The following is a 22,932-nucleotide window of genomic DNA, read 5'->3' as shown; positions in this document are numbered from 1 at the left end:
TCCCCTCATCTTATTTGATTTTATCAGTTTGGCTTTCAGGTTATGGCAGTGATCTTCGATTTGTGTTACTTTCAAGACCTCCATCTTACCTGCAAAACATTTTAATTTCTCTAGGATTGCTATAACTGACTCATTTTTATTTTCATTTTACATATGATTCCTCTATAGTTCTTCTGGATGTAAAGGACCATAATCAGCATATACATATATTATATACAAATGAATTGATAACATGATACCTGTTTTTGACATGTGAATGTGTCAAATTGGTTTATATATTTTTCATAGTCAAGAATTCTTGAAAGCTAGTCTTTGTCTCAATAAAAAATATTATTTGCAGACATCTAAGAGACAAAGGAGAGGATGATAAAATGCCCCCCCTCAGGAAGAAACAGCGTGGATTGCTTTTAAAGTTACAGCAAGAAAAGGTATGTTAGAAAAAACATCTTTCTTGGTGATTTAAAGCAAATTAATTTATGAAAGTTATTATTTTATCTAAACACTTCTTCTTATCAACTTAAATATGAGTTATGTGATACTTATTATGGTTTATAACTACAGTACTAAAATTGTAGAGAATCTTGGTAATCTAATGTATTTTTTTACTTTAGAGTAGTGTCACTGCTAATTTAATATGCAGTCATATTTTCTGCCTTTTTTAATCTTTTGAAATCTATGTCTTAAAAATATAATTTGGAAGAGAAAATGTATGAGTTAATTTTTTTAGTCATTGTTTTCCCTAAGGTTTCAGGGCATATTAATTACATATTGACAAATATTTTGGCATAATGGCCCTAGACTTCGTTTTTGCATCTTGGAGAGACAGTGTGGTGGTATGGTAGTTAAGAATTCAGGCTATGGAGTCTTATTAGATTGCCTGCCTAGGCTAACTTCCAACTCTACTACAAAATTATGAGTTTTATATAACCGTGAACAAATAAACTTTCTCCATCTCAGTTTCCTCATCTGTAAAATGAGGGTGATAATAGTAACATACTTGATAGCATTGTTAGGAAGATTGGGTTGATACATAATTTAAACAAAGAGCTGACCTTGATACAACGGTGAGTAATCAATGTCACTTTCAACTATATAATCATGGTCTAGTTTAAGTAATTCTTTGAGACTTACTGTACTTCATATGGTGGTTATAGGAATTAAATGTATTTCACAGTAATTGGTCAATATTCAAATGTTCTTTTTCCATATTGATCTATTGTCAGATACTAGCTATTACATTAGATGATTTATGAACTTGATTATTTGAGTTATAATTAGATTATTACTTGCATAGTTTTGTTTTTTTTGTTTTGTTTTGTTTTTTTGTCAGTTGGCTTGAACTTGGGGTCTGGGCACTACCCCTGAGCTCTTTTGCTCAATGCTAGTGTTCTACCACTCTTAGCTACCGTTTCACTTCCGGTTTTCTCGTGGTTCATTGGGGATATGAGTCTCATGGACTTTCCTGCCTGGGCTGGCTTTGGACCATGATCCTTAGATCTCAGCCTTTTGAGTAGCTAGGATTACAGGTGTGAGACACTGGTGCCAGGATTGCGTGTTTTTTGTTTTTTTGTTTTTTTTTGTTATTTTGTTGGTTGTGGGGCTTGAACTCTTGGCCTGGGCACTGTCCCTGAGCTCTTCAGCTCAAGGCAAAGTACTCTACTACTTAAGCCATAGCACCACTTTTGATTTTCTGGTGGTTAATTGGAGATAAGAGTCTCATGGACTTTCCTGCCTGGGCTGGCTCTGAACCGTGATCCTCAGATTTCAGCCTCCTGAGTAGCTAGGATCACAGGCATGAGCCACCAACGCCTGGCTGGCTTGCATAGTTTTTTAAAAAGAAATTCACCAACAAAACATCACTGATTGTATGAATTTAAGTCTGAACTTTACTCTTGAGAAAAGTTACATCTTTTTAGTCCTAAATAACTTGAAATGAAATAAATTAAAATTACTAACTTTTTACACTGGAAAGTAGAAGGAATACTAGATATATAAATTTGTTTTTTCGATTATGTGGTTTTGTCAAAACTCCTTTTTCTTCCCCTCACAGTCCTTCAGACTTAGCTGAATTATAGACATAAGCCACTATATCTAGCATATTTTCTTAATACTTTCTTTCAAGCACACAAAAATTTTTTTGGTGCCCAGCCATACATATTCTTAAGGAAACAAAAATAGTAAGAGACAGTGGCTCATGCCTATTATCCCAGGCTGAGATCTGAGGATCAGGGTTTGAAGGCAGCCTGAGCAAGAAAGTCGATATTTTATTTCCGATTAGCCACCTAGAAAGCCAAAAATGGAACTGTGGATTCAAGTGGTAGAGCATAAACCTTAAGCAAAAAAACCCAAAGCCGGGCGCTGGTGGCTCACGCCTGTAATCCTAGCTACTCAGGAGGCTGAGATCTGAGGATCGCGGTTCAAAGCCAGCCCGGGCAGGAGAGACTGTGAGACTCCTATCTCCAATAAACCATCAGAAAACCGGAAGTGGTGCTGTAGCTCAAGTGGTAGAGCGCTAGCCTTGAGCTGAAGAGCTGAGGGACAGCACCCAGGCCCAGAGTTCAAGCCCCATGACCGACAAAAAAAAAAAAACAAAACCCCAAAAAATCCCAAGTGTCATGGCATAGGTCCTGAGTTCAAGCCCCTGTACTAGCACTCACGCATGCGTGCACACGCGCAGACACACACACACACACACACACACACACACACACACAAGCTACTATTAAGTTAGTATGTTTTAATTACAATTATTTCAATTTAAAAGATATTGTGAATTATTCCAGTGTATTGTATGTGATACTTTTCCTTACTACTTTTAATTTTTTTAGTATTATTAGTTACCTTTAAATACTATATATATATATATATATATATATATATATATATATATATATAAATTTATATGCCTTTATGTATATGTATGTACTTATTTGTAAGACATTGGATTTTTTCCTTTTAAAATAGAACTTTGGGCTTGCCTCCTTCAAATCTTAATCCCTCTCTTAACTCTTTAAACTTTAGGCAGAAATAAAACGTCTTCAAGAAGCCAATAAGGCAGCTCGTAAGGAAAGACAACTCATTCTTAAGCAGCAAGAAGAGATAGAAAGGATCCGACAGACCACCATAAAATTGCAGGAAAAGTTGAAGTCTGCAGGGGAGAATAAACTGGTAAATTACATGAAATTATTACTAGTTTGTTTTCTGTACCCTGTTACTTACCAATGCCATATCCCACCTCATGTTCTTGTGTGATGAGTATATGTTCATTCTAACAGTGTGATATGATAATAAACTAGGATGAAGTTCTATAAATCTATCTTTAGCAGAAAACTATAGTCTTGCTTATCAATCTACCTATATTCCTCAAAATTAATAGGAGAAACTAGTTTGTTCTCTATGATACTTATTTCAGCTATCTAATCTTAGTAGTATAATGATACAAGATTCAAAGATACGTGACAAGAACCAAATTTAGATCTAAAGTACTGTGAAGTTGACAATATGAAAAACACTAGACTAAGCCAGGTGCCAGTGGCTCACGCCTGTAATCCTAGCTACTCAGGAGGCTGAGATCTGAGGATTACAGTTCAAAGCCAGCCCGGGCAGGAAAGTTCATGAGACTCTTATCTCTAGTAAACCACTAGAAAACCATAAATGGTGCTGTGGCTCAAGTGGTAGAGTGCTCACCTTGAGCTGAAGAGTGCAGGGACAGCGCCCAAGCCCAGAGTTCAAGCCCCACAACCGACCAAAAAAAAAAAAAAAAAAAAAGAAAGAAAAATACCAGACTATAAACTAGCATAGTTTTTATTTTTTTTTATTTTTTATTTTTTTGGATCCAGTCGTGGGCCTGAACTCTGGGCCTGGGCGCTGTCCCTCAGCTCTTCAGCTCAAGGCTAGCACTCTACCATTTGAGCCACAGCGCCACTTCTGGCTTTTTTCTTTTTGCTTATGTGGTGCTGAGGAATTGAACCCAGGGCCTCATGCATGCAACTCAAGCGCTCTACCACTGAGCCACCTTCCCAGCCCAGCATAGTTTTTAATATTTAATATTTTCTTTGGTTTTTAAAATACACTTTAAATTTTGAAGCAGTCTGAGTTACAAGAAATTTTCAAACAGTACGAAGAATTTTGTTTCTCTGAGTTACCATGTGACAGTAAGTTGCCCATAAATTGATATTGGTACATTATGACCATTTAGCTTACAAACCCTTTAAATTTCTCCTTTTACAACATAGTGACATATTGCATTTAGTTTCCATGTTTCTTTAGTCTTCACTCTGGAAGAAGTTTTTTGATCTTGAGACTAGAACTTTACATATCAGTTTTTGTTTTGCTTTCCTTTTTTGTTTTTTAATGTTTTGTGTGTGAGTAAAATAGTCATTATCTCGACTTTGTCTGGTTTCCTCATGATTAAAGTCAGTTCGTGCATCTGTGCCAGAGTATCAGAGAGGTAATGCTATATTATTGTTGCATATGATCAGATGGCACTTGATTTTGATTGATCCTGTTATTGATAGTGTCCTGGTCACTTGACTAAGGTAGCATTTACTGGCCTTCATTGTAAAATTACTGTCTTTCCTCCCTTATAATTAAAAGTATTTTACATGGGAATATTTTGAAACTGCATAAATGTCCTCTCAATTTCAAGTTTAGTTTGTTTATGTCATGATATTATCTAATTAGTCACAATCAGAGTTATAGTCAGTTATTGTCATCATTTATTTGGTGTTCATTTTCTTCTATATTGAACCATTAAGAGTTCCTTAAACATACATTTCTGTGTCCTTTTGGTACCTCATCTGTCTTAAGCATTTTCATGCTTTCTAGAGCAAAAGGACATTTCAGGATAATTTTAATGTCCTAGCATTTAAAATCAGCTGGTCGCCTAGCACCAGTGGGGTTCATACCTGAAATCTTAAGTACTCAGGAGGCTGAGATCTTAGGATCATAGTTAAAAGGTAGCTCAGGGAGGAAAGTCCCTGAGATACTCATCTTCCAGTTAACTACCAAAATGCCAGAAGTGCAGCTATGGCTCAAGTGGTGCCAGGCTTCAGTGAAAAAGCTAAGGGACTGCATTTCAGGCCCTGAGTTCAAGCCCTAGTATAGGACAGAGAGAAAGAGGGAAAGGGAGAGGGAGAGAGAAAAGAAGAAAGGGAGAAAAAAAGAGGGAGTCTGACTTTCTTCTTTGGTAGGTAATTAGCTAACATCTTCCTTAGAAAATTAGAGATTTGATCATTCCTTCTATGTAACCCATCTTGCATAACCACTGATACTCTTTCCTTTTGTGGATATCCTTCAATCTTGGTTTAAGCTTGTCTCTTCAGTTAAATCATTCCCCATCCCCATGTTCCTTCTCTATACTTTCCCTCTCTTTCCTTTGGGCTCTAACATCTGTGTGAGGAAGTTCTCTGTGGGAAGACTATCCTTACTGTGTCTGTGCTCATGACCTGTATTGGCTCACATCCCTGTGAACATTATTTTTGTCCCATCTAGACTCTGATTTCCTACACAGGCTAGCCTCTTGTTTTCTTTACCCTTCTCAGATTCTGACACACCACTCCTGGCCCCTTTCTTCTTTCCGGTTGCATGAACATCTGTCTTGTTCTCCACCTAATGACTTTAAGATGGGCTTGTTCAGTTAAGGGAAATTCCAAAGCAAAAGGACATGAAATAAAAAGACATGATTATCCTTATCTATCTTCCTTAAAAGTTATATGCATAAATGACTGTAGGATAAAGAAATACTAAGCAATTAAATTTTATTTTATTTATTTTTTTGGTGGGTCGTGGGCCTTGAAATTTTTTTAAATCATAAGTAATATAATACTTAAGCAAGTATGTGAAATTACTATTTTCTGCATTTAAAGAAAAAAAACCATCAAATAAGTATATTCCTTCTGTTTATTCTTTTTGTATGTCGAACATTTATGTTTTATATAGCTATAGTGTCACTCTTTTTGAGAAAGTCAGCACATGTGAATACTAGAGACCTTCTGGTAGATGATTTTTAGGTTTCTTTTTCAAAATTTTTAGACGTTTTTAAGTTATTATGTGTGATACATTGTTAGTTTATATCTGTCTCTACAACTTGCCCTCCCTCTCTGTGGTAAAAATATATAAAACATGAAATGTACTTTCTTTCCCTTGAGATAAATCTCACTGTGTTAGCCCAGGCAGGCTACAAACTTGTGATCCTCCTCCTGCCTTTGCCTTCCAGGAACTAAGATTATAGGTATCTGCCACATGGCTCATTTTTAACTATGTGATGTTTTTTTTTTCCTTGAGTAGTCAATATTGTAATTGCACCTATTATTATAAACACTGTTTTCAGTTTAATTTTAAATTGAATGTATTTAAGATCCTTCTAAAGAGTGAAAATTTGCCCCTTTGTTTTTCAGGACTCTCACAGTGATGATAATGCAAGGGATATTAAGGCAGTTAGTCCTGGTCCAACAGATATAGAGACCCGCAGTCCTTCTCCCATTTCAATCTCCAGCAGTGAAACTAGCAGCATCATGCAGAAACTGAAGAAAATGAGAAGCCGCGTGGATGAAAAGTAATTAATTTTAATTTTTTAAATGTCCTGTTTAGTTACATTGAAAATAGTAGCAACAAATATTATTTGTAATACACTTTATTGGATTAGATTGAGACAAAAAGGTATTGTATAGATTTAATCACATCTTAGGTAGATCAACATAGGAGTTAATTAATTGTAGATCTTATTTATAAAACAGTCTCTCTCATTTTAGTAGAGATAGGTTTCTCATTTAAAAACAAGGTGTATTCATTTATGTATCATAACAGTATTTTTTCTTTTACTAAAAGAAGTCTTACCTATCAACTTTGAGACCAAACTATGTCCTCACTTCTCATTCTCTGGTTCTCTTGACAATTCTCAGGCTTACTCATATAGAAGAATGAAATTTTAACCTTGTGAATAGTTCAACTGAAACCAGATAGGCTGAGATTCTCTTGGAATGTTGAATGATTTCTTATTTTTGCAGACTTTTAAGAAAAGTTTCTAAGGTTTTTCTCTTCCCATCCCTTCTTAAATAAATGCTGCATGATATTTATCATATGGATTGTTAACATTAACTTGTAATTAAAATATATAATGAATACATAATATGTGTACACACATATATAATGTTCTCTTTCCATGAGATCAGCCAAGTAAGCTTTCTTCAAAAAGCATTTATTGAAATTTGAGCTGTCAAGTAGAGCTCACTTACCTGGAATACTTGAGGCCCTCAGTTTATTCCCTAGCACTGGAAAAAAGTTTTTTAAAGAATTTGTTGGAAGTTAGGCTAAAGATGCTTGTTTGCTTTTCTAATAAAATTTGCCTGCTTGGCTGAGATCTGGAGGATTGCAATTTGATGTCAGCACAAAACTACTAAATTGTGAGGTCAATTTCTGTGGTGCTGATTTTAGATTTGAAAATCCTAAAATACAGGTGATCACTGATGGTTCACACCTTAATCCTAGCTGCTCAGGAGGCTGAGATCTGAGTATTGCCATTCCTAGCACGGGAAGACAAATTCTTAAGACTCTTAGCTTCAAATACCAGTTAAAAAGTCAGAAGTAGAGATTTGGCGCAAGTGGTAGAATACCAGGTGTTAGGGGAAAAGAGAGAGAAGAGAGCGAGAGAAAAAGAGAAAGAGAAAGTACGCAAGCTCAAGAGCTGAGGTTGAGTTCAGGCCCCAGAACCAGCACATTATTCCCCCCTCCATCCCCCCCCATCCCCCCCACACACAGTCAGGCCCCAGAACCGGCACATTACCCCCCCCCGCCCCCCCCCCCCACACACTCACTCACTCCTGAAAGACAAAATCAAGGTTGAATTTATTGACTTTGTTCCAAGTTTTAAATTTCATAGAATCAGAAGTATTAGTTTATTAGGTGCCAGTGGCTCATGCTTTTAATCCCAGCTACTCAAGAGGCTGAGATCTGAGGATCACAGTTTGTAGCCACCCCAGGCAGGAAAGTTCCTGAGACACTTAATCTCTAATTAGCCACCAAAAAAAAAAAAAAAAGGGAAGCTGTGGCACAAGTGGAAGAGCACTAACCTTGAACAAAAAAGTTATGGACAGTGCTCAGGCCCTGAGTTCAAACCCCAGGACCAGCACACATACACACAAAAATATCAGTTGCCTAAAATTTTATATTATCGTTCTGTGTTTCCTTGTCAACTATTAAAAGTAGACTTGGGAACTTTATGAAGGACAATAAGCCTGGGAATGTTCAGTGACTTTGTAATGCAATTGTGTTCTAAGAATATGGGATGAAGACCATAGTGACAAAGAAATGTTTAGATGATGGCTGAAATTTGAAGATAAGCTGAATTATTTTTCAAAATTAATGACATGTTAAACTTATTGTTCAGATAGTTCTGTTAAGCACTCAAAAATTTTGGTCTCTTAAACTTAAATGGTGTCACAATTATCAAAGATTTACAGGTAAGTCTCCTTTAACTCCAACTGATGTTAGAATAATTTTATAGTTACTACTGCCAATACTTAGCAACAAAATTATGTGAACTTTTACTACTTTTTTTTTTTTGGTTGGTCGTGGAGCTTGCACTCTGGGCCTCTGTACTGTCCTTGAGCTCTTCAGATCTCTACCACTTGAGCCACAGCACCACTTCTGTTTTTCTGGTGGTTAAATGGAGATGAGAGTCTCAAGGACTTTCCTGCCTGGGCTGGCTTTGAACTTCAGTCCTTGTATCTCAGCCTCCTAAGTAGCTAGGATTACAGGTGTGAGCGACTGGTGCCTGGCCCCTTTGCTACTTTTTGATCAAGTACTTTTATTTCCTGAATAGATTTGCAAAGACAGTCAGAACTATTTTTATATGTATATATTTTTGTATATATATATGTATATATTTTTATACAGCTTTTATGCACACATATCAAAGAGTAGTCATCCTACCTAATGAGTTTGACATATTTTAGAAGACAACTTTTATATATATGTGTGTGTGTGTGTATATATATATATATATATATATATATATATGTATATGTGTACACACACATTTTTTTACTGTTATCCATCTAATCTCTGCTTTCTATATTTTTTGAAGTGATGATACCACTCTTGGCTACAATGCAAGATTTCCTTCAATGTTTTACTAGAAAATAAGCTGTCATATTTCTGATAAATGGCTTGTCAACTCTGCTGAGTTGACATTTTATGAATAATTTTCTTCCATTTATTAACAGTAGTTTGTTTTTTTCATATTTATGGTTAATTGTATACTTCCTTCACAATTATTTCTTGAATAAATGCTCCATTGTATGACAAAGATAAATCAAATGAAAATTTGCCCTCAGAAAGCTTATACTCTATATGAAAAAAAAGTGTGGCATGATCACTTACAAAAGTATATATAAATCAGTTGATAAGGAATTTCAGAAAGTTATTTCTGCTGATATAGGAGTATATCAAGTAAATTTACTGGACAGGTGTTTAGAATTAAATATATTTTGAGGGGCTGGGAAGGTGGCTCAGTGGTAGAGCACTTGCCTTGCATACCTGAGGCCCTGGGTTCGATTCCTTAGTACCACATAAGCAAAAAGAAAAAAGCTGGAAGTGGTGCTGTGGCTTAAGTGGTAGAGCACTAGCCTTGAGCTGAAGAGCTGAGAGACAGCGCCCAGGCCCAGAGTTCAGGCCCCACAACCGGACCAAAAAAAAAAAATATAGATAGATAGATAGATAGATATAGATATAGATATAGATAGATATAGATATATATAGTGAGAGAGAGAGATTTGGAAGTTCTTTCTACTGTACAAATAAATTGAAAATTCATATTTTTTGTTTGATCATTCATTTCATCCTAAATTATAGATTGGTTATTTATAGAGAAAGAAGATATTCTAGAGAAAACTAATCTATAGTACTGTACCCAGCTGCTCAAAGACAACTATTATCTATCATGGTTTGTTACATATGCACAAGCCAATGATCACGTATCATGTTAGAGATTCCTTTTATACTTCTCAGTTTGTTTAGAAAACTGCCAAAGGGACAAAAATAATTTACCTATTTTTAATAATTATAAAGTCAAGCAGATAAGTGTGACATTCTGTCTAAAAGCATTTCTGGTTCAATCAATGTTGAAGACTTAAGGATTTTCAAAGTAGGGTTTTTAATATAAAGAATATATCTCAACTAGAATTATCTTAAATAATTTCTTAAATATCATTGCTTTAGGTATAATTGCTTTAGAAAAGATTCCAGTCTAAGTGTAGTAGCTTAGTAAGTCCTGATAAAATATGTATTATGTGCTTTTAGTCTCTAGTTTTTAGGTCAAATATATCATTTTATCACTTTATTTAAATATATGTAAAGTACTCGATAATTTTAAGCAATATAATACGTGATTCCTGTAGGAGAAAACTAAACTCGTTTTCTTTTTAGATCAGTACTATTTATATTTTTCTTGTCTTCCTATTTGAATATTATCAAAGATATTTTAGGATTTAGGATAGTCCATTTCCAAAATTTAAAGCACTGTTTTATTACTACTTTTAGCAATAAAGAATTCAAAATCTAAAAGAACTTAAAAAATATGTGTGGATTAAGTTTTGTTTGTTTTGTTTAATGTCTTTCAGAATTAAAAGAATTTAGTTCTAAAAGTGTCATTAAAATTTAGGCAAGGGTTGAGAATGTGGCTTAGTGGCAAAGTGCTCACCTTGCCATGCACGAAGCTTTGGGTTCAATTCCTCAGTACCACATAAACAGAAAAAGCCAGAAGTGGCTCTGTGGCTCAAGTGGTAGAGTGCTAGCCTTGAGCAAAAAGAAACTCAGGGACAGTGCCCAGGCCCTGAGTTTAAGCCATAGGACTGGGAAAAAAAAATTAGGCAATTTATCTGGGTGCTTTTGACTCATGGCTGTAACCCTAGCTAGCTACTTAGGAGGCTGAGATCTCAGGACTGAGGTTCAAAGCCAGCCAGGGCAGAAAAGTCCATGAGATTTTTCAATTAAGCCCTCCAAAAGTCAAAAATGGATCTGTGGTTTAAGTGGTAGAGCACTAGCCTTAATTGAAAAAGCTGAAGGACAGTGTCCAGGCATTGAATTCAACTCCAGGACAGCACGCACGCACACACACACACACACACACACACACACACACAGACACACACACACACAGACACACACACACACACACACACACACACACACACACACACGCAATTCTTTTTTTCAAATGTCTTTCAAAATGATTTTAGAACACCTGAGAGATACTCTCCTTGCTTGCCTCCCCAGTATTAAAACCTACGATCTCAGTATATTTGAGTATGATTTTACAATCACTTGTAATACAATTAACAATTATATTCGCTGTGTGGGAGAAAAATAATTCTCATTTATGTCTCATGATCTAGCAGTATGTTGAAATGTGACAATAAGAGATCCTTGGATGGGGCTGGGAAGGTGGCTCAGTGGTAGAGCGCTTGCCTTGCATGCATGAGGCCCTCAGCACCACATAAGCAAAAAGAAAAAAGCCGGAAGTAGCACTGTGGCTCAAGTGGTAGAGCGCTAGCCTTGAGCTGAAGAGCTGAGGGACAGCGCCCAGGCCCAGAGTTCAGACCCCACAACCGGACCCCCCACCCCAAAAAAAAGAGGTCCTTGGAGAAAGAATCATAAAATGTTAGAAACTAGAAGGGCTCTTGGGAAGTTATCTTTGTTTTATATAAAGAATATGAGACCCACAGAGTTATATCAAGCAGAATAGCAGAGCTAGCACTGGCAACCTGCTCTCTAGATTTGAGCCAATTATAACTAAAATTGGGTTACATTAACATATCTACTTTTCTACCTTGTAGTTTCCAAAACAAACACACACAAAGGTTAGTCAACTTAAGCAGAATCTTAACCTTCTAAGTATTATTTGTTGAAACTAGAAGTGTGCTGATAGCTGATGACTAGAGTTGAATAGCACAAATTAGGTGAAAATGGGAGTTCAAAAGCAGATTACTTACAAATTCTTTTAAGTTTTCAAATAATTATTTGCATAGTAGATGAACTCTGTTGTGTATCTAATCCCACTTGAGTGTTCTGTTGAGAACCTTGTTGAGGTCTTGTCAAGGGATACTTTGATATCAAACATAAAAAGGCTATTAGTATCATTTTGTTTCCATCATTCAAAAATTTTCACATTTGGTTTATTTATTACAAGTGCAGCATCTTGAAGGATTGTTAAGTTAACCCTAATGTGAAGTACTATTCTTTACTCTTTAGTTCTGAAATATATTTACATTAAATAAGGAAATACATTTCTGGCTAAGGAATTCTAAGTTTACAATCAGATTAAACTTTTCATGCTGTTTGTTGTTGTTGTTGTTGTTTATGCTAGGCAAGCCACTTTGCCAGTGAGCTCTTTCTCCAGACCATCTTACACTATTTCTTAAAGTCTTTTCCCCCCCATTTCTATTAGGCATTTCTCCCTCTTCCCCCCATCTCAAAACTAAACGTTTTGAATACATTTTATAATGAAAAATATATGTCAGTTCTGGTCTTAATAGAGAAAAAAAGTATTGTTATAATTGGACTGGGCAAAAAAATGAACTTATGCGTTTATGGTTTATTACACATGTTCCAATGTTATTTTACCTTTTTACTAGGTCATGCATACATTTAGCAGTTATGTTCTTGAAAGGGTGGGTGATATTTACTTGCTATGAATTGGTTTTTTTGAACCATTTTCTAAGGATATTTGTTTTCATATACTATTTTGATAATTAGCATCAAAATAAGTTTATTGCGCATTCATAAAGAATGGCAAGGAAAATTGCAGTGTTTTCCTCAAGTCAAGGCAGTCCAGGTGTGTGTGTGTGTGTGTGTGTGTGTGTGTGTGTGTGTGTGTGTGTGTGTGTGTGTGTGTGTGTGTGTGTGTGTGTGTGTGTGTGTGTGTGTGTGTGTGTGTGTGTGTGTGTACGTGTGTACGTGTGTGTGTGTGTGTGTGTGTACATGTGTGTATAAGTAAATTAATTAGAAATAAAATATGTGTAGAAACGGACATTAAAACAGTCTGTTATCTAAAGATATATTAGACAAGATATATACTTTTAAAATTCATGTAAGTGGTTGGATTTATATCTAGATTTTCTCACATACATATTGATATCAGTCCTTGCCCTTCCAAAGGCAATAAACTTTGCCTTTCTCTACAAGTTGTTGTTGTGTGCATGTGAACAGAAGCATGCTCTGTCAAAGAGAACTAGCCTTTCCAAACTATTGCTAAATTTGTTCTTTCATATGGGTATTTAATGATATATTCACTACTATAACAGAAGAAAAAATGAAGGATTTTCTTCTACTGTTACAAGTTTAACATACGAAAAGTTATAATCTTTAGCCTCTGATTGAATTGTCCATAGCATATTTTTAACTGATAGTATTGAGAGTTGTTCATTTTATTCTTAATTATGCATTCTCGGATGTGTTGGAATGGGTATTTCTGTATTATTATTCAAGTGGGCCTTTGTTAGATTTCAAGCAAGATACCCCACCAGGTCCTGTTAGCAATTGTATGTTGTAGAAGTTAATAATATATTTTCCTAACAGTTGATTACTGAATCATATTATTATTTTCAAGTTAAACTGTGTTTGAAAGTTAAATAAGGAAAATGTAGGACTTTTAAAATTCAGTTTCAAGCTTCTAACAGAGGACAGAGTACAAATAGAAAAATCAGTTGCTCAAATTTACATAATGTAGAGTTGCTGATATACTGATTATAGCCTTAACTGTTATGTTATACTTCATATTAAAGCTTATTTGAAAACTTATTTAGCCCTGCATTGGTTTTTTTATTTTGCTCACAGACAAGTAAATTTAACCTAAAATATAGATGATGATGATAAACAGGAATGTGTATTTAGAAATCATTGGTAAGATTGATAACAATACATATTTGTATGTCACAGAGTATACGACTTACTTTAACTGAGTAGCTTTTGATGCTATTCAGAAAACATATTAAAAGTTCTTCATTCAGCTCCTTTGCTTTCCCTTTCTCATTCTTCCTGCCTCTTGATCTCTTGATTTTAAAATCTTCCTCCTTATTTTGTAGACACTGCTCTCCTGTTCACTACTTCTTCTCTGTCTTTACGTCTCACCACTGGGCCTCTCTCAGTGTCTGTTTTCCCAACCTTCATCCCAAATTCCAGCTGTATATCTACAACCAGTTGGTCAGGTAACTGCACCTTTTTCAGTGCACTCTTTGATAGAGCATGCTCTGTTCTTTTTTAGGTGTTTTTTTTTTTTTAATGTTTGTTTTCTTTCCTTTTTTTTTTTTTAACAGCCTGGAGGCCTCTTGTTTTTGTCATATAGATATATAAATTTTATCTTCATTGTTTCTACATTAAACTGACTGACATGGTGATTATTTAAGAAATGAAATGACAGTTATTACTTTATTATTTTATTGGATCTATTAATGTACTTTTATTGATAACTATAATCAATATGAGCAGTGCATATTTTATTAGCCTCAATGGCTACATTTAGAAAGAGTTACGTAGTAGTCATTAATGAAATAATTTTGTCTAGATCAATACTTTCTTTTAATCTTTCAGGCCTAAGATTTAAAGGGTATTTCAGTTCAGAGATCTGATTAAATGGAGAAAACTGAGTCATTTGATGCCTACCTTTTATATGAATAAAGCATCTGAATGGTACTCAGTGTTCTTTATATTAAAAAAAAATTACCATCTAATAATAGGAACCCAAAATCACTAGGTCTATAGCAAAATCAGATGGAATTTGAAAATAAAAGTCAAAAGGAGATAAAACCATGTTTTTTCTTTGCTTGATTATTGGGGTGTTTTGAGGATTATTTTTTTCTTCTTATTGTTTTAGGTCTTTGTTGTTTTGAGTTTTGTGTTTTCTGATCTGAGCATTCAGAATAACTACCTTTTTCTGTTATAAAAATATAATAATCACCTGTAGAAATGAGTATATGAGCCAGGCGCTAATGGCTCATACCTGTAAATCCTAGCTACTTTGTTGAGATTTGAGAATGACTTTTCAAAGCTAGCCCAGCAAGAAAGTCCATGAGACCAAAAAAAAAAAAAAAATGGAACTGTGGCTCAAGTGGTAGAGCACTAACCTTGAACAAAAAAGCTCAGAGACAGTACCCAGGCTCTGAATTCAAGCTCCAGGACAAGTGACAAAAAGAAAAGAATCTATGAGTTAAAAATTAATATTATCGGAGCTGGGAAGGTGGCTCAGGAGTAGAGCGCTTGCCTTGCATGCATGAGGCCCTGGGTTCGATTCCTCAGCACCACATAAGCAGAAAAAGCCGGAAGTGGTGCTGTGGCTCAAGTGGTAGAGCGCTTGCCTTGAGCTGAAAAGCTGAGGGACAGCGCCCAGGCCCAGAGTTCAGGCCCCACAACCGACAGGAAAAAAAAGAAAAAAAATTAGTATTATCAGTCATGATTATCAGAATCTTAAAAAATTGTATAGGTATGTGTGTGTGTGAATTTGCCGTTGTTTTTCCTTTACTAATCTTTATAAACTATTTTAAGAAAACACATTCTCTTATTTCTGACTCATCAATGCTTCTGTTATTTCCAAGCTTTTTTTCAGAGAGTAGTGTGAATGTTTTGCTTTTGTGGATGAGGAATAAGTGATAGGGATTTCAAAATGACCTGTGCCTATTGGAGTTTTTCTTACTTTTCTTCATGGTGTGACCATAGGTTTCTGACAAAGAGAGAGCAAAAACTAATGCAGCGGCGACAACATGCAGAAGAGCTCTTAGAGTGGAAACGACGTTTAGATGCAGAAGAAGCAGAAATTCGTCAAATGGAAAAACAGGCTTTGGCCGCCTGGGACAAAGAACTAATAAAACCCAAAACTCCTAAGAAAGAACTGGAAAGCCAGAGAACGGAACAGAAAGGTAATAGATATAACTCTTCAAACCACAAACTAGTCTAGCATACTTGAAAGATTTATCTCTTTAAAATATGAACAACTGCAAAAACTGTGATGTATTTTTTGCGAATACTTGAAACTTGGAGGAAATGGGTAAATTTTTCTAAAAAATTACAATTTGCCAAAGCTTATACAGTAAGAAAATAAGAACCTTTCTAGTTCTTTTACCTTTAAAGAAATTTAACTGCTACTTCCTTCTTGACAATAGTAAGAATTACTTGTGATGTTTTAGAAAGCACTGAGTATCTAACTCTCTGTTATGCACCAGACATGTAAGTATATTACCTTGTCAAAGAGTAAATAATTTATACTTGTGTGATGAATGAATGAATAAAATCAGTAATATAAAATTACCATGTTTCATTTAGTTTTACAATCTATTACTAATAGAATGACCATACAAGAAGACATTAATGATTCTAATTTCAATAGCCGAAGATTTAATCTTGCTTCCTCTTCAGACAATAAGTAACATGTTTGTGAGATTTTTTTAAAAAGTCTTACCCACTTTTTCCTAGAAATGTAAAGACATCCTTGTCTTTAAACTACTACTTGACAAAGAGTAACATGTGTATTGCTTACAGTATTCAGAAATGCATACTTTCAAATTAGTATTTGACTTTTGTCAAATACGTTAAACACACTTGATATTAAAGAAGATATTGTTAAGCTGAGTGCTGGTGGCTCATGCCTGTAATCCTGGCTATTCAGAAGGCTGAGATCTGAGGATTGCAGTTGGAAGCCAGTCCAGGCAGGAAAGTCTCTGAGATTTATCTCCAGTTAACTACCAAAAAGCTAGAAGTGGGAGTTGTGTCTCAACTGAGCAGTTAAGCTCAGGGATAGTATGTGATAACGTGGGATATTTGCACAGAGATGAACAAATAGACTATGGGGAAAAAAATTAACCTAGTAAAAGACCCATGCACCTATGAAAAGTTGACTTTTGAAACAGGCAGCTTTTGCAGGCCTGTCCCTAAGGACAAGAAACGTTTGTAAGGAGAAAACAGTAAAGTTGGATCTATACTTGACAATATTAAAGATGTTCCAAAGGGGAAATAAAAGCTTAAAGGTAAAAACAAAACTATAAAACTTTTGGAAGATAATATAATAAAATATCTTCATCACATCATGGGTAAGGAAAGAATTCTTTAACATGTTACAGAAAGCAAATTGTGATAAAAGATTGATGAATGCCTTCAATAAAGTAATATTTCTTATTCATTAAACACCATAAAGTAAAGCCAAATAAAAGAATGTATTTATATCACCTGACTAGCAAAGGAAATATATTATCTTTTTCTTAACTTTTAAAAATGTTGGAGAGGAGGGTTCTATTTCAGTGATTCTTGTTAGGAACAATGTCATAAGTATCTTTATAGTCTATGATCTATCTGAATACTGAGGCCTTCTGACTTTGTACCTTAACCACAAAGTTTATCCGTGATGTTTCTATTTCAACTTTAAATAATGGTGATTGCAACCTATTTTATGTATCACTAATGGTTCACAACCCACATCTTAATGTTGCTCAAGGATAGCAGTTCTCAAATAGAGAATTATTTATACACTTAAAAATTACCAGTCAGGAGGCTTCTAAGATGACATAATGGAAACAAGTAACACTCTGTAGCTTCTGTGAAGCTCAGAAGCAAAAAATATCTAGCAAACAGGTTTTGGGGGTACGTTTTTAAGTTCAGAGTAAGTGTTCAGCTACTACAAAGGAAGACTGACTATTTATGATTAAACCTCCTAAAATGATTTTAAAATGAGGGTAATGTGGAAGAGATAAGGAAGAGTAATAGATTGAATGAATTTGATCTAAGTATACTATATGTATGTTTAGGAAGTTATAATGAAATCCTTTTGTACAATTTATGCTAATGAAAAAATTGAGGACTCCAAAGAGATTTACGTGGTATATTTTTAAATTATTTACCAAACAAAATTAACTAAAACTATTTTAAGTATTCGTACATACATACAAACACACATATGAGGATATATTCTGAGAAGCATGTTGTTAATAAGTTTCATCATAGGCTATAGGTCAACCACTTAATGTAGTCTCTTGATGTAGTCCAAGCACATGATGTATTAAGGTTTTGGGGCATAACATGGCATACTATTTTTCTATAAGTAAGTAAATAAGTGTGAATATTTATCTAGTATACTGGGGATTGATAGTGATAAAAAGTATAATGCATGTGCCAATAATAGCTATTCATTGTATTATTAAGTTTTACCTACTATATATGTGCGGTACTTAGATATCACTGACAGCACTGGTTTGTTTACCCAGCATCATCACGATCACATGAGTAATGGTGGTACTATGACTTCATAACAGCTATGGGCATGGTTGCAGTGAAGCTTCTAGAAAGCAGTATGGCAATTTTTTGTGAAAATTTAAAATGCCTTCTATTCTTGGAGTTCCACTTTTGGGTGTATATCCCAAAAAAATCTGAAAGCAATATATCAAAGAGATATTTGTCCATCACTATTTTTTTTTTTTTTGTCGATCATGGGGCCTGGGCGCTGTCCTTCAGCTCTTCAGCTCAAGGCGAGCGCTCTACCACTTGAGCTACAGTGCCACTTCCGGTTTTCTGGTGGCTTATTGGAGATAGGTGTCTCACGGTCTCTCCTGCCCGGGCTGGCTTTGAACCGCGATCCTCAGATCTCAGCCTCCTGAGTAACTAGAATTACAGGCATGAGCCACCAGCGCCCGGCTCATCACTATTTTTAAAAGCATAGGGCTAGGAAGGTGGCTCAGAGGTAGACTGCTTGCCCTGGTTCGATTCTTCAGCACCACATAAACAGAAAAAGCTGGAAGTGGCGCTGTGGCTCAAGTGGTAGAGAACGCCCAGACCTAGAGTTCAAGCCCCACGACTGACAAAAAAAAACAAAAAAAGAGCATTACTCACATTAGCCAAGAAGTGGAAGAAAACCAAGTGTTGATTGATAGATGAATGAGTAAACAAAGTGAAATAAATATATACAGTGGAATATTGTTTGTTCAGCTGTTTTAGGAGAAATCTAACACACTATACTATGAGAAGTTTGGAATACGCAAAATTATTACAGAATTTGAACTTGGGTAGGAAGAAACTTCTGTTTATAGATAGTGGTGATAGTGTGAATGTACATAGTCCCACTGACCTTTAAATGGCCAGAATGTATTGCGTTTTCATTATACTTTTTAAAAATTCAGCTTAAAATAGAAATATAGAAAAATGGCTAGAAAGACATATACAGGATCTCCTCCTCCTCCTCCTCCTCTTCTTTCTCTCCATCTCTTCCACTGCCTCTCATCCTCTCTCTCCCTCCTTCCCTCCTCCCCTCTCTTCCTCTCCAAACTTGGCTTCCACTGGTTTACCTTGGTTGTGTGGAGGTTGGACAGGTGAAAGTGCTTGGGAATGAGTATATGAATGAGTCACTATATCCTCTATACTCTTTGAAGTTTCTTTTTTTTTTTACTACCAGTCTTGTACTGCTTTAAAACTTAAAACAATGACAAAAATCTTTCATAGAAACATCTGATCAAATAGGAGTAGTAAACAAATGACTTTCATTTACTGCTTAGTTTTTGTATTATTTGAATTTTGAAGTGAGTTACTGTGTGACTGTTATCAAACAAAACCTGTATACCTGTTGACAGGAAATGGAGAGGTGTGAAGGATTATTTTTCCTCCTGCTTCAATATTAAAACATTTCTAAACTGTTTTTAGTTGTACCCACATACCATCTTTGTATAGATGGATTATCTCTGATTTTTTAAACTTACTCATTTACTTATTCAGTCTGATTATACTATGCATTCATAATTTTTTGCATGTGATAATAGGGTTTGAATTCATTGGGCATTTACTACACAAGTGCTTTACCACTGGAGATACCAGCCCTTTTTGCTTTGGTTATTTTTTATTTTTTTATTGTAAAGATGCTGTACTGAGGGGTTTCAGTTACATGAATAAGGTAATGAGTACATTTCTTGTCAAACATTGTTACCCACTCCTTTGTTGTTTTCCCACTTATCCCTTCCCTCCTCCACTCCTTCCCCTATCTTCTGAAGTTGTATCTTTGTTGCAATGGGCTTTGTCCTTCTTTCAGCATTTTGTTATTCCCCTTCCTTCCCCCAACTCAGAAAAATGTATATACATATACAAGACAGAGGGTACCAGAATCAAAGACATTGATTGCCAGGGATGGGACCAACAGGTCTTTCTTTTCTTTTTGGTTGTTGACCTTGTGCCAATGTACTGTTCTTTCTTCTTTCTTGTCTTTTCCATTCGTTTATCCCTGTCAATCACTGTCTTTGATTTTGGTTATTTTTAAGGTAGGCCAGGCTGGACCATGATCTTTCTATCTGTGCTCCCCATATATATGGGATGACAGGTGTTCCCAGCCATGGTGTTCACCCTGTAGCTGGGATGGCAGGCACACATCACAGTGTCTAGTCATTGGTTAAGAGGAGTCTCACAAACATTTTTCCCAGGTTGGCCTCAAACTCCAGTTCTTTGACCTCTGCCTTCTAAGTAACTAGTGTTATAGGTGAACCGCTATGCTTAGTTTACACACATATAATATTTATAATATGTTAATATGTTTAATTATTTGAGTATATGAAACTTAAAGGCTTTTAATGGTCACTTTATGTAAATATATCCTACCCTCTTCAAACTAGCTGGTAATGAGCAGACTATGAACCTGAATTTGGCCAGTTCAAGCACATGAGTAGGGACTGTTGGTTAAGGATAAGTAGCCTGCCTGCCCTATGTGTGCTTGCCAGATATTTGGCTGATGACACACCCTTATGCAGAAGTAAACTTTGCCTTGCTGACGGGGGAGAAAACACAGATTTTTTTTTAGTTTCATACCTTTGTTTACTTAAATAATATATTTTTTTCAAGTATATAGATTTCTTTATATTAAATAATCCTATTTTATAGATTTTAAGTAGAGAAGAATATTAATTTATAAACTTTTTTTTTTTTTGGGTCCAGTCGTGGGGCCTGAACTCTGGGCCTGGGTGCTGTCCCTCAGCTCTTCAGCTCAAGGCTAGCGCTCCACCACTTGAGCCACAGCACCACTTCCGGCTTTTTTCTTTTTGCTTATGTGGTGCTGAGGAATCGAACCCAGGGCCTCAGGCATGCAAGGCAAACGCTCTACCACTGAGCCACCTTCCCAGCCCCTTAATTTATAAACTTTAAAATCTTAAATAATTTTTAAAATCTTAAATAATTTTTAAATTAAGTCTATTAAATGTTAGTAGTATTTACTTAAGTATGATGTTATAACTTAATCCTTTTAAAGCATTGTACCTATAAAGGCAAAGAAAGAAAACAATGTATATTTTAACGTTCTTCAAGTGTCTCAACATTTTTTAGTTTAGATCAAACATAATTTTGTTTTCTTGGGAGGTGCAGAGTCAAAAATAAATTCTAGAGATGAGACCAATGTTGCAAGACAATTTTGAAAGTACAAAATCGAATGCATGCTTGCATCTCTGCTTCCATATTTTTAGTGCTGTGTAATATCTAATATAGAAATACACAGTTCCTTTCCTGTCAAGAGATTTCAGGTTTCTGTTTTTTTTTTTTTAATTCTATACCAATCTTGCCACTGAACTTGTCTCTAGAATGTTTATCTAGGAATGGAATTCCTCAGTCATAGAGTATGTGTTTTCATGTATGTGGAAGGATGTGGGTATTTGGGGGCTTGTACTCGGGGCCTTGATACTGTCCCTGAGCTTTTTGGCTCAAGGTTAGCACTCTACCATTGGAGCCACAGCACCACTTCTGCTTTTTTGGTGGTTAACTGGAGAGAAGAGTCTCATGGACTTTTCTGCCCAGGATGATTTGAACCATGATCTTCATATTTTAGCCTGTAGGTGGGAGCTGGCACCCAGCTGTGTTTTCATCTTTAAGTAATTCTTTTTCCAAAATGATTGGGCCAATTCCACTGCTAAAGGAATATATGAGCCATAATTGTTTTGCATTCCCACAAGAGATTATAATTATCATTGCTAATTATATATGGTAAATAACTTCTCTCAGGACTGGTAAGAAGGACCTCAAGTGGTAGAGTGTGCTAAAAAAAAAATTTTCTGTTGGTGTCAGTCATAATTCTTAAAACTTTATAGTGAAAATTAGATGTCATGATAAAAAGATTATATGTAAATAGAGCTAGTGATTTTATGCTGAGAACAAATGTAACGTATAATAGTTTGATTTTTTCCATTGATTGAGATCATAATTTTTTTTTTTTTGTTTTTACCTTTTCTTTCCAGGCATAGTGAGTGAAGAGGAATCTCCAGTACCTTCCTATTCTCACCGAAACAGTGAAAGCAGTATTCCAGAAGAGTTAGGCAGCCCTGCTGTTCTGTATATACCATCTGAGGCAGGAGTACAGGAGCAGCCAGGGAGCCCAGATCGTAGTGTACTTACTGAAGAAATGGTTTGTTCACAGGAATTAGAATCTTCTACCTCTCCTAGTAAACATGTACGTTAACATATACTTACATTCTAAGGCTTTAAAAAAACAACTTGTTTAGAAGATACGTTATTAATAGTTACATTATTTCTTTTCTTTTCTTCCCCTCTCATAGTACTGGGCTGTGAACTCAGGGCCTCATACTTTCTAAGCAGGTGTTCTGTCACTTGAGCCATGTCCCTAGCCATTTTTGTGTTAGTTATTTGTTCAAGCTGTCCTGGGCCATTATCCTTTTACTTAAGCTTCCTCTGTAACTGGGATAGTAGGTACACACAATCTTTTGTTGAGATGATGCGGGATCTCACTAACTTTTTTGCTCAGGCTGGCCTTGATCTGTAGTCCTCCCAATCTGAGTCTCCTAATTAGAGATGTGAGCTGAAATACTTAGAGATAGTTACCTTTTTTCTATTAATAATAAGCCTTGACTATCACTTATATAAGATATAACATGAATACATAAAACTTTTTAACTCATACAGACTTATAAACATATGAATTAT

General features: G+C 35.4%; 1 protein-coding gene across 8 annotated transcripts in view; it reads left to right on the top strand.

The window, feature by feature from the left end:
* The window catches only part of Cep350 (centrosomal protein 350), a 138,486-nt gene that overhangs the window by 89,949 nt on the left and 25,605 nt on the right, over positions 1–22,932 (top strand). For 5 of the 8 annotated variants that reach the window (XM_070034334.1, XM_070034335.1, XM_070034337.1 and 2 more), the window contains 6 exons: positions 341–428; positions 3,022–3,168; positions 6,399–6,556; positions 14,082–14,204; positions 15,709–15,908; positions 22,230–22,441. In XM_070034334.1, coding sequence (XP_069890435.1) covers positions 341–428; positions 3,022–3,168; positions 6,399–6,556; positions 14,082–14,204; positions 15,709–15,908; positions 22,230–22,441 — 928 coding nt within the window. The remainder of the gene's footprint in view (positions 1–340; positions 429–3,021; positions 3,169–6,398; positions 6,557–14,081; positions 14,205–15,708; positions 15,909–22,229; positions 22,442–22,932) is intronic. The other 3 variants (XM_070034340.1, XM_070034339.1, XM_070034338.1) reach the window with 1 other exon arrangement.

Source organism: Dipodomys merriami, unplaced genomic scaffold (genome assembly GCF_024711535.1).
Source record: "Dipodomys merriami isolate MVZ:Mamm:240054 unplaced genomic scaffold, mDipMer1.0.p SCAF_24, whole genome shotgun sequence".
NCBI classification, from domain to species: domain Eukaryota; kingdom Metazoa; phylum Chordata; class Mammalia; order Rodentia; family Heteromyidae; genus Dipodomys; species Dipodomys merriami.
Note: the sequence above shows the minus strand (reverse complement) of the source record. Positions and strands in the feature narration are given on the sequence as shown.